The sequence below is a fragment of the Centroberyx gerrardi genome, chromosome 14, assembly GCF_048128805.1.
Source record: "Centroberyx gerrardi isolate f3 chromosome 14, fCenGer3.hap1.cur.20231027, whole genome shotgun sequence".
NCBI lineage: Eukaryota > Metazoa > Chordata > Actinopteri > Beryciformes > Berycidae > Centroberyx > Centroberyx gerrardi.
Window position 1 is genome coordinate 24,854,508 of NC_136010.1, and position 12,178 is coordinate 24,866,685.

General features: G+C 42.3%; 1 protein-coding gene across 3 annotated transcripts; it reads left to right on the plus strand.

Moving 5' to 3' along the window:
- Positions 1-3,290: 3,290 nt before the first annotated feature.
- ccdc22 (CCC complex scaffolding subunit CCDC22) lies at positions 3,291-12,030 on the plus strand. Of its 3 annotated transcripts, none has more exons than XM_071900740.2 (16): positions 3,291-3,688; positions 3,984-4,161; positions 5,890-6,022; positions 6,225-6,331; positions 6,628-6,712; positions 7,082-7,251; positions 7,955-8,170; positions 8,277-8,447; positions 9,127-9,246; positions 9,375-9,491; positions 9,579-9,680; positions 9,796-9,903; positions 10,407-10,502; positions 11,176-11,235; positions 11,327-11,401; positions 11,545-12,030. In XM_071900740.2, exons 1-16 carry the CDS (start codon positions 3,639-3,641, stop codon positions 11,656-11,658), a joined length of 1,902 nt encoding a protein of 633 aa, XP_071756841.1. In that variant the 5' UTR covers positions 3,291-3,638; the 3' UTR covers positions 11,659-12,030. The 3 variants fall into 3 exon arrangements, with proteins under 3 accessions (XP_071756841.1, XP_071756851.1, XP_078144408.1); XM_071900750.2 differs by having other exon boundaries at positions 8,280-8,447; XM_078288282.1 differs by lacking the exon at positions 3,291-3,688 and adding an exon at positions 4,455-4,537 and having other exon boundaries at positions 4,041-4,161.
- The last annotated feature ends 148 nt before the right edge of the window (positions 12,031-12,178 follow it).

Consider the following 12,178-nt stretch of genomic DNA (forward strand, 5'->3'; position numbering starts at 1 on the left):
ATAAAGAGCAAAAGAAATATCAAGATGTACAAAAAAAGATAAAAAATAAATCTCTCAAATATATCAATATAACAAGAGAAGAAACAAAATATATGACACAATCCACAATAAGTGAATGCAGTAGCTAAAGTGCATATGTGGCATGTTGAAATCCTCTGATTTATATTTATCTCTGCTTCAGCAGACACCACCAATCATTTCCTTAAATTTACTTGGGAAAGCAGTTAGTTTTAGAATTTAGAACGCAGGCAGGTGCCGTTAATAGTGAGTTCGCGATGGTCCTTCAGTTGGCAACTGTATGTACCAGCCGTGCCAGCCGACTCACTTTTGTATTTATAATTATTTTTCAGAATAAACATCTTCTTTTAAAATATGCCACTGAATCCAGTCCACGATTCATGAGTGCAACACATACAGTCACTAAAGTGACTAAAAAAATACAATGGAGTGTATATGTAAACAATAGTGTAAACAGTAGACTTGACCTATTACAGTACAGAATTATTGCAATTATTACAATTTTATGTCAGTGCAATTGAAATGTGCAATACAGAAATGTGCAAATTACATAGTAGCATGTACATTATCAAGTTCCAGGTGCACGTTTTAACAGGTCAAGGCTGGGCAGATTGGGGGTGGGCTGAAAGGGGGGGTGGGGGGTGGGGGGGGGTGCATCTCACACTTCGATACCGCCTGCCGGACGGCATGAGTGTGAAGAGTCCATATGGGGGTGAGTGGGGTCTTTCACAATGTTCTGGGCCCGCCTGCGGACTCTCTGGTAAATGTCCTCCAGGAAAGGGAGTATTGTCCCTGTGATCTTTTGGGCTCTCTTGATGACTCGCTGCAGGGACTTTTGGTCCTGGGCTGTGCTGTTGCCGTGCCACACTGTCATGCTGCTTGTGAGGATGCTCTCAGTGGTGCATCTGTAGAAGTTGCAGAGGATGCGGGGTGGCATGCTGAATTTCCTCAGTCTCCTGAAGAAATACAGCCGTTGCTGTGCCTTTCTGGGTGGTGTTGAATGTCCATGTGAGATCGGTGCTGATATGAACACCGAGGAATTTGAAGGCGTTCACCCTCTCAACCTCGGTACCGTCGATGTGTAGTGGCTGGTGTTGTTGATGCTCCCTGCTCCTCCTCCTCCTCAGGTCCACAATCATCTCCTTAGTTTTGCTGACATTAAGAGATAGGTTGTTGTCATGACACCACGTCACTAGGCTTGAGACCTCCCTCCTGTAGGCTGACTCGTCATTCCCGGTTATCAAGCCTATGACCGTGGTGTCGTCAGCAAACTTAATGATGGTATTGCTCCCGTGAGAGGCGACGCAGTCATGGGAAAGAGTGTTTAGAGCAGGGGGCTCAGCACACAGCCCTGAGGACAGCCAGTATTCATAATCAGTGTCTTTGAAGTGAGAGTCCCAGTGGTCTGCCAGTGAGAAAGTCTGTAATCCAGTTGCAGAGGGAGGGGGTTAGGCCGAGGATGTGCAGTTTGTCCGTTAGCTTAGAGGGGATGATCGTGTTGAATGCTGAACTGTAATCGATGAACAGCATTCTGACGTAAGTGTCCTTCTTTTCTAAGTGGGATAGGGCAGTGTGGGTTGCAGTGGAAATGGCGTCCTCTATTGAGACACAATCGCATTGCATTGTGGTACACAGGAGAAATTGTAGGGTACATCGTCTGTTCACTACAATTTGCAGTGCATTTTGGGTATTTTATAGTGAACTATATGGTGAACCAAATTAACCGTTGAGAATTCGGACACTAGTACAAAATGGCAGACAAACTATAGTGCACTATTTCTGTAATAGGGAACGGTTTGGAACAGAGCTCCAGTCTCCTTTAGACTAGTTTTAGGAATGAGGAGAACCCTGCCCAGACCGCTAGGGTTGCCCTCAGGCTCATAAGGGGTTAACCTGGGGACCAAACTCATCTGTGCTTTAAAAGTGATCAGCAAAGTATTAAAGTCAATTCTGAAACTAACAGGTAATCAGCGAAGTGATACCGAATTGTGGTGATGTGATTACTACTCTTAGGACCCGTTGAAATCCTATCTGCTGCATTCTGCACAAGCGGGAGTGTTGGACAAACTTTTGATTGAGGCAGGAGAATGCATAGAGTTGCAGCCATCTGGGGGGTGAGGAAATAAAAGTGTGAATGACTTTCTTCGGACTGCACAACTCTTGTACATGAACCTGAACATCAAACTTAAGATCGGCATCAAAGATTAGTTTCTGGGTTTAAATTAGCTGATAGAGTCGATCTGACAACTTTGATCAAGAGTCACAAAATGCTAACTGGCTAACGGTAATTTCTGGGCTGTTAGCAGTTTGTGACCCTCGATCAAATCACTTTTTTTTTTCTTTTTTTTTACAGTCGCGCAGTTGTCTGACAACAGAAACAGAAAGATAGCCTATGTCAATGACAACACCTGTATTGTGCTATATACTAAGTTTTAAACACCACAAAATAAGTGATCACAGACAGAGTCAGAGGCGACAGAAAGTTAGTGCTGGCAATGATGAGAACCGATCCATACCTTACTAGGATGAAGCGGAAGTTCGTCAGCCATGTTTGTGAAAAGGGTCTATTGGTATGAAACGTTGCTAGGATGAATCTTGTCTGGTTACACATGACATGAACACATGACATTATTAATAATATAAAGTACAACAGATAAATATAATATAATGTAAAACAGGTAAACTGTACTGAAACACCTGCTCTCAGTGATTCATATTAACTTTCTTGTACACCAAGTACCTGTCTTTGGCCCCAGAGACTTCATGTCATAATGTTCTCTATAATGTAAAACAGGTACTTAAAGACCAGTTCTCAGTGTTTCATAGTAATTCTCTAATACACCAAATTCTCTAATAGAAATAATTCTCTAATACACCAAACACCTGTTTTTGGCCCCAGGGGCATCGCGTAATAATGTTCTCTATACTGTAAAACTACAATACTGAAACACCTGCTCTCAGTGATTGGTATTAATTCTGTAATACACCAAATACCTGTCAACTCTGACATACTAACATTTCCTTTGGTGTCCAAAGGTTTGACAAATGTGAAGTTAGGTTTAGTACGGCTGATTTTTTACACACAGAGGAGTAATAATGAAGGAGTCTCGAAAGATCCACAATGCAACACGTCTTCCCAGTCATGAGACTGTCTTACCCAGTGCATGCTGGGAATCAGAGTTCTTGGTCGCTCATTTTGTTAGCGAACGAGGTAGAGCGAAACTCTACCTCCCATAAACACCGCGGCACTCCTCCCGTGTGACGCGGAACAAGATGCAGAAATGTCAGATTTGTTACGATTGTAGCAGCTAACGTTTGTTGTTGTTTCAGTTTATAGTGTGTACAACAGGCGCTTTCACTACAACGAAAGGTTATTTGCAGCGGAGACGTTTCAGAAGCACTGGGGAATTACAGCGGATTTGCTTAGGCGATGAGGAGTGGCATTGTTGCCAGCTAACTAGTAGTTCCTAGCTAACAGAACAGGGAAGCTAGTTAGCTAGCCTGCTTTCAATCAATGGGAAACCCTACTGTAAAAATTAGCTAACTCATTGCTAGCAAGCCTGTTAGCATCAGGCGCCCTGTCACAAGCCTGTCAGTCTATCTTCAGAGAAACTACAGTGATGGAGGAGGTTGATAAGATTTTGATTCACGCTCTTAGACAGGCCGGCACGTAAGTATTCACAACAGCTTTTTATTAGTTTGCAGTTGTAACGTTGTATGCATATATTACAATTAACTGTTAGTTGGCTGAAAAAGTTCGGTGGGTAACTTTCAACCTCCTTATGTGGTCTGAAAGCGGCCATGGAGTTAAGCGTAGCTCAACTCGACAGCAGCTAGCCCATCATATGACCTGACATGAGTGAGTGTGTGTGTGTCAAGGGAAAAAGTTCGATAACGTGAGTGAGTTTGGTATAGTTTTTCCACTGACTGAGGACAGACGCTTATATTTAATGTCCCATCCACAGAGAGGTGAGTGAGGACATCCAGAGTGTCAAGCAGTTCAGCAGTGAGCTGATAGTGGAGGCGGTGGTCAGATGTGTGCGGGTGATCGATCCGGGCCTGGGCGGCGCGCTGCCGGCCTCCCTCCCTCCTGGCATGTCTGCCCGCTTCAGAGTGGGCATGAGCCTGGCACAGGCCTGTCAGGTAAGACACCTTCAGTCACTATCAGCCTGGAGTATGATACGGTTTTTCACTGTAACTGGCCAAAGCACCCAGCAACTGCTGAAAAATACAGCTGTCAAATGATAAACATGAATAGTGTAAAATGAACACGGCAGTGGTAACCGACAAGAGTGACAGGATGCTGAGGCTTTGAGGAGAAATGGTTGGAAGGGACCGGGTTTATAATCACAACACCAGGAACAGACCTTTAACTCAAGTGGGGGAGGACGCGGAAATGCAAAATGGTACAAATGAGGAAGGGTTGCCACCAACAGGTGCAGAGGCAGCACCACAGACAGGTAGGGGAGATGAAGACAGTGTGGAGGAGGAAGAAGAAACGACAGAACAGTAGCCAGTGGTAAGCACTTTGTCAATGTATGCATTCTTGTTTCTAACTTGTTAACAGAGATGATGACCAGAACCACAACTGAATGTAGATTCCATACTATTAAACCAACCAGTTTGACTAAAAGGACTACAGACTAGACTAGACAACAGACTAGACTTGATTAGACTAGACAACGGACTAGACTTGATTAGACTAGACCAGGCACAGAAATCCAGGCTGACAGAAGAGGATACATAGATCAGTACCTTCAGCTCAGCTCTTCACTCTCCACAAGAAATCAGTATCAAAACTCAAGAAGTGTTCATTTGAAACAAGTCCATATTCAAAATTATATATGTTTGCAACAAAATCTAAAACATATTGCTTAAATGTCATTGAGGAACTTCAAAGACAGATAATGAGTAAACCCAGGCAATTCATTTTAGTCCTATAGTGGACAAATGGCTAATAAGTAAGCCCCAGCTAACCCTGTTTAACATTGTGGTAGACAATTTGCTAATATACAGTATCAAAGAAGTCCTGACAATTTGTAGCTGACTCGAAATCTGAAACCTTTACAGCAGCAGGTAGCTGGTACTAGTTGTACAACTAGTGCTCACTGTGTTGTGTTACCACCATGTCAGCACAGCTGTCAGTCGAGGCAATAGCCGATTGCTCTTAGTTATAATGGAAAATCTTTCTGTTGGTTAGCTAGAAGTAATTCACGCTGTGCAGTATATAGATTCTTCATCCCCTTCCATGTTGTGTTGCACTCTGCAATTATTAATATTCATAATTCCTCTATTCCGTTTTGCTCCTCCTAAATGGTTTTGGTTTTCTCTCATGCTTTCTTTCTCACCCGTCTCCTCAGAGTTGAGTTTGTTTACTTGTGGTTTCAGGCAAGTGACAAATAGCCTCTGTGTCACATGTCTTAAAAAATTGTCCCGGACAATGGGACAACTGTTCATGTGAACGATGGTTGTTGTTTAGGTTAGTGGTGACTAATGATAGTGATGCTTGACAGCTCTTTGATTATGTCACAAGAATCCACAGAATTACATTCCTTTGGCAGAATTAGGCTGACCTAGTTTACCTGAACTAATTTATCTCACAGAACTTAATGAAACACTTAATCATAGAGTTCAGGTTGTCTGCTTGTCTCTTTTTCTCTAATTAGTGTGAAGGAGCTATCACATTTGACTTTGTGTGTTTTTGGGTACTAAGTCGGGTGATAGCGCCCCAAAACACTATAGCATTAACTATTGGGGTTACACCGATCACTTGTGTGTGTGTGTGTGTGTCTGCTTATATAAGGGTTAAGTTAATGAGTCTCTAGCTCCCTAGTAGCAGTATTAATACCATGTCAAAATGTTGGTTTCCAGGACCTTGGCTATAAAGGAGAAATAGGCTACCAGACCTTTCTGTACAGCAACGAACCGGAGATCCGCTCCCTGCTGATGTTCCTGGTGGAGAAGCTGCCCAGAGAGAGTGCTGAGGCGTCAGACCAGCCAGCAGGTACATTTACACCAGTCTGTCTTTCTCTGTCCATACATGCATTTAGGGCTACAAAGGGTTGGAAACTTTACAGAAAATTTCCATGCAATATTCAACCTTATTTCAACCTTATTCTCCTAGTTTTTGCCATTGTGACGATTGATTGTGTTCAAAATTTCATCACTTACTTCACTGTAGAGCGTTCTTTCCTTTCTTCCTCCAGGTAAATCGGTGGTCCTCCAGAGAGCCATCGCTGTTGCGATCAAAGCCCAGCTAGCGCTGCCCTGGCTCCCTCCCAACTGCAGACTGCCGCTGCTCTGTGAAACACAGGTAAACTCACTCAGTTGCACATCAGTTACTGAAGAAAGACGTGATAATTACATGGATATGACTTGATTGTGGCCATAGTCTTGGCCTTGGGAGGGATGATGTCAACTTGTTTATTATAATATGTAAGCTCTCCAGAGAGAGGCCATTGCTACCTGCCCCTAAAGCCAAAGAGTGATTTCCATTGCAAAAAAGATTTGGAGCAAATTGTTCGTTTGTTGGTATTCTCGCCTGTGGAGCAAAAAATTGACTCGGAATCTGATTACTACGAAAATGTTTTTGTTGTTGTTGCCCTTTAGAGCCCAGGACCATTGCACAACTTCCACATTCAGCCTCTAAGTTTACCACACAGCACTAAATGTTCAGGGAAGAAGCAGTTGAAAGGTATGCCTCTTACTGCACAGATGTTTGTTGTATGCTTGAAATTGATCTGATTGATGTAAAATCCTGTGGCAGCCCATTTCTGTTTTTCTAATGCAATGCACTGATTCCTGCAGTGATTCCTGCTTTTTGGATAATGATAATTAAATGTTCAAAAGAAGCATTTGTGTCCTACCTACAACATCAAGAAGCATCTGAATCCTGGTTCTTTCAGGCTCTGTATAGTTGCATGAACTCATCAGGTTACTGGTGAAGTCGCTGTGTTGATAGGAAGTAAAAAAAAATGGAACACTGATATTTAATTTAGAGAGGATGGGTGCTGAAGAGATTAGAATAAAATGTGTGTGTTGGTTTTCCGTGCCCTAATTTCAGAGGTGAATGACTACCAGAGGGATATCCTTCCTCCTGTGACTGCCCAGCCTTCCCATCATGCCTCAGTGGCGGCGTCCATACTAGAGCAGCACATGGCTGAGCTGAGCGCCACTCAGGAGTGGGAGAATGAGTGGAACAGCCAGGGACTCCTCTCTCGCCTCACACCACAGGTACTCAAATTAAAATAAAATAAGCTATGATTCTTAGATCACCAAGCAGCCAGGAGGTTGCTGCTATGGTCAAAGCCACATTACCAGTAAATATAACAAATATTCTGTGTTACTTGAATATTTATCACAGAAAAGCACAAGGTAAAGGAATAGGAGCCAGAGAGAAAATTAACCTCCTCAAGACTTCCTAACACACTCTAACAGCCAGTGGAAAGCTCCATGAAGACTCACTAGACACTAGACATACAAATTGGTGGCATAGCTGGGAGAAGTAATATAGAATACATGGTAGTCCTATCAAGTTGTTTTTCTGTTATGATCTCACTGAACTATAACACAAATCTTACTTATCTTTGTGTGTGTGAGCAGATTGAGCATAGATAAGTGGTGGAATGCATATTCAAACTGTAAATTGATGAATAATACTTAATCTATGCACTTAAAAATTGTTTATTTAAATAAGTTTGACAGAAACAACCTGTGTGCCTTGGCTTCTTTGCCACAGGTTCTTAGGTTGTGTGGTGGTGGCAAGGTGTGTTACACCTAGCCAGCATCAGAAAAGACTGTGAAAAACACAAGAAGCACTATTAATGTTATGTCAGGAGGGGAAATTTCTTTGTGGTCTGATATTGTGATACAAATAAATGTTACGTATTGGGAAACACCTGTTTCTGTCCTAACCTGTTGCACTTTTGTTGAACAGGAGTACCGATCCAGGAAACTAACCCGCCTGCATAAACGCATCGAGGAGCAGCTTCGCTCTGCTGCCCAGCTCAGCCCTGAAAGTGCCATTGGTGCCCCTCGCTCCAACTCCGACTTATCAGAGCTGCTCCAGTCCTTTAGAGGCGCTGCCCCCACCGACCACATCCTGACCAAGGGCACTCACTTCACCCACACCCAGAAATTCACCTTTGCTCAGGTGAATAGCACCCTTTAAAAAATACAGTAATGATCAAACACAAATTTCTCTCAGCAAGAGTTGAACATAGCATTCTGTTAGTGGTGTGTTTGTGTGTGTGCTCCAGCAGACGCCAGCAGCAGCCAGCTCCATGCCCAGCGGGCGGCAGTCAGAGGGCGATGTCCAGGTCTGCCAACAGGAGGAGCTGGCATCGCTGCAGCAGCAGCTCCAGCAGCTTTGCCTCGATGTCGACCAGCTAACCACAGACATGAAGCAGATGAATGTCACCAATACACAGGTGACATACACACCCCTTTGCTGAGCTTAAAGATACAGTGCAATGATTTCAACTCAGTTAGGAAAAGTTGATGTTGATTTCTAACACAGTGAGCATCATTTTCTTTCAGTTTCTGATGGTTAGATGGTACTGAGTGAGAATTTAACCTTCCCTATGATTGTGCCTTCCACTGCATGCCCAATATTTCTATCTTTGCAGAACATGTAGCCAGTATAATAATTTGATAGGCTTGATCGATGTATACACCCATAAAAGAATATAAAAGAAACAGGAGTTCCACTGTCAGATTAGGGTAAAGAATAAAGACTGTGTAGGCTTACACTGAATATGTTACCAGCAGTTGCAATGTCCCCCTCTGTTGGAAAACAGAGGGGGACAGACTACAGAAAGTTGTGGTGGGATTTGATCCCAGACCAGCAGGGGAACAGCTCTGCACATAGAAAGTTTTTATGCAGCTTCAAAGGTCATTTACTTTGCAAGACATTGTCTGCAGTATTGGATTATTATTTCAGTTTGGGAATTTTCAGAGAAGGAAAGGCCAAGCATAACGCCATTCAAAAAGAGCAAACTGAGCAGAGCTGAATGAAGTGAATTCAGTTGTCCCCTATGTATGTATTTTGCCTGGCTGTATTATTGTCATTCGAATTGATCTGATATTTTGTTTGTCTATTTTGTTTAGGTGTGGGATGAGTTGAAGCAGAGAGAGTTGGGGAACAATGAAAACGAGGAGAGAATGCGGGTGAAGAAGAAAACCATTGACTTGTTGCCAGACGCTGAGAACAACTTGGCAAAGCTTCAGGTAGGAAGACTGATTTGACTTGATTTCTCCAGGCAATTCTACTTCTGTAGAGATGCGTAATCAAAATTAGTAAGAGAACCTTTTCTGGATGATTATATGTGTATGTGTGTTTGTGCTCCATCCACCAGGCTCTGGTAGAGGGCAGTGCCAAGCGAGTGGTGAACCTGGCGTCTCAGTGGGAGAAACACCGTGCTCCACTCATCGATGAGCATCGCAGACTCAAAGAACTCTGCAGCAATCAGGATGTAAGCAGTACCTGCCAAGATGGATGCAAGTGTGTTTATTTATGACTGCAAGTACACTATCTGATTGTGTCCATTCATTTTCCCCAGATGGAATCATCCAGAAAGCTGTCTGAAATCAAGGATCTGCATGACAAAATCCGTCAGTCTGCAGATGAAGCCAAGAAGAAGGAAGGGCTGTACAAACAACTGGTATTAGCTTGTATTCAGATTCATTTGAGAGCATTTATCTGCATAATTGTATCAGGATAGCTTCCTAAAGGTACGCCTGACTCCCTGTAATTGTGGCATGTCTCTTATCAACTAGATAACAGAGTTAGAAAATCTCCCACAAGATGTCTCTCGTTCGGCGTACACGCTGAGGATTCTAGAGATTGTTGGCAACATCAAGAAACAGAAGGAGGATATTACAAAGGTATGTCAAGATGCAAATTACAAGAAGGTGGTTTTCAGAGTCTTTCATCTAACAATGGGGAGATCATCCTGGAGGCAAAGCAACTTGATTGTTCTGTCAAAAGATAGGATAGGCCACAGAATGCAAGAAGTTGGCTGAATGAAGTTGAATTTTCTCTTGACAGTTAATTGGCATGATTGCAAGCTGAGCACACTTCTATTGTTACTCTGGTCAGATTTTGTTACTGCATCCCCTCTTACAGTTTGTACATTTCCAAATGGTCAGCTCATTGCAGAGAAGTGTGCTATCATTTTTACCAACTGGGATGCTATTACACAACTGTATCTTAAACTCTTCCAATATGATACAAATTAGGAATTTTTGCATTGACTTGTCACATCTTAAGCATGTGGCCTGCATTAGTTGTTGCACCCCTAATCAACACTCTGCTGACTCTTTCAATGTCTGGTGAAACACTGTTGCAGTCTGGTGTGTGTAACCACTTTTGCTGTCATTGCTTGTAGATTTTGTCGGACACCAAGGAACTACAGAAAGAGATCAACAGCCTGACAGGAAAACTGGACAGGACCTTTGCTGTGACTGATGAACTTGTCTTCAAGGTAGCAGATCAAGAAATGGAGTTCTCTAATATGCGTTTTTCTCATGTCTCAATTATTTGCCCATGAGTGTCTTTTCCACCAACTAATTTTTGCTTAAATGAAAAATTTGTAAGACTTTCCACCTCAGCCTGTAGCTAGGCGAAGACCCCTCATGTCCTCTGTGTTCAGAATGGCAAAGCTCAAATACTGTACATCCTGTCAGGATTTGTTTTTCACAAGGATGATGGCCTTGTGACCAAGTAGTGAAGTCATTAACAGCACCAGTTGAAATGACCAAATGAATAGAAATGAATTCTTCCACTGTTATAAGAAACAGCACTATGTATCAAGTTCTATATGTATCACATCGGCTACACATCTTTTCAGCATTAAACCTAAATTTGTACCTGATCATCGACACCAGCTATAAAAAATTGTCTTACAACACAACCACTGATGTAACGTATCGGTGAGTGTGCAGTGCCTGGGAGTGAGAACATCGCTAGTCAAGTGATAAATAAAATCTGTTCAGCCTTTCAAGAGCCTTAGGTTTTGGCATAATATGCAAATTATTCCACATTTATACATAGGTCTTTCCCAAAACACACCAGATCTTGTGTATACTTAAAATGGTCTTTGTTTTCAGTATGTATCCAATAAATTAAATAAATGTTGTTTTTTTCATAATTTGTAGGATGCCAAAAAAGATGAATCCGTCCGCAAGTCATACAAGTACTTGGCTGCATTGCATGAAGTAAGGTCAAACATAATGTCATCATGCTATTCCTGTATTTGTTATATGGTAACTTTTTCTGTCATACTTACCTAATTTCATCCCTCCATAGAATTGCAGTCAGTTGATTCAAACAATTGAAGACACAGGCACAATCTTGAGGGAGATCCGAGATCTAGAGGAGCAGGTATGATTTGCTATTTTATTTATTTCTCTACATCCTGCATTGAAGGTGTATAAAATACAACAGCACTTTTTCTAGCTATACAATACAATCTATGCAGTGTTCATAACCACACACTGGCATCTGAAATCTAAACCCTTCCATAGATTGAGACAGAAAATGGTAATAAGACTGTGGCCAACCTGGAGAGGATTCTGGAGGACTACAAGGCTATTCGACAGGAGAACTCTGCACTGGCCGCCAAAGTCCGAGAGGGCTGAGGGGACACCCTTGTTCGCTGCCGCCTTGCCTACTGAGGTGTCTGCAGGTCAGAGCAAAAGCCTTGAGCCGTAGACGGTCCTGTATGGGGTCAAGACAGTACACTCCAGTTTGCAGACTGAACCAGTTGCTGTTCATTACCACCGCCCTCTTTTGCCATTGGAGAACTCTTCTGCTTTTCTTTAAGGAAGACAAGCTGATTTTTGTACTATGGAAATTGACTTGACATTTTTAATGCACAACCCCACTTTGGATGAGATGACAATTTGCTGTTGCATTTCAAACTGATTTCTTGTGCTGGCCAAGCTTCATGAGGGTCAATGCACTGGTTTCATAATTCCATACCCATTTATAAAAGAACATTTGACAACAAATGATGCTCTCAGACCTTTTCTATTCAAGAGTGTATAGTCATTCATGTTGATGTATGAATTGCTTTCATATATTATATCTTGATGATCAAAGTTCAACCAGTAATTTGCAATACAGCAATCATTTCCACCATTCATTTTCAAACATTAG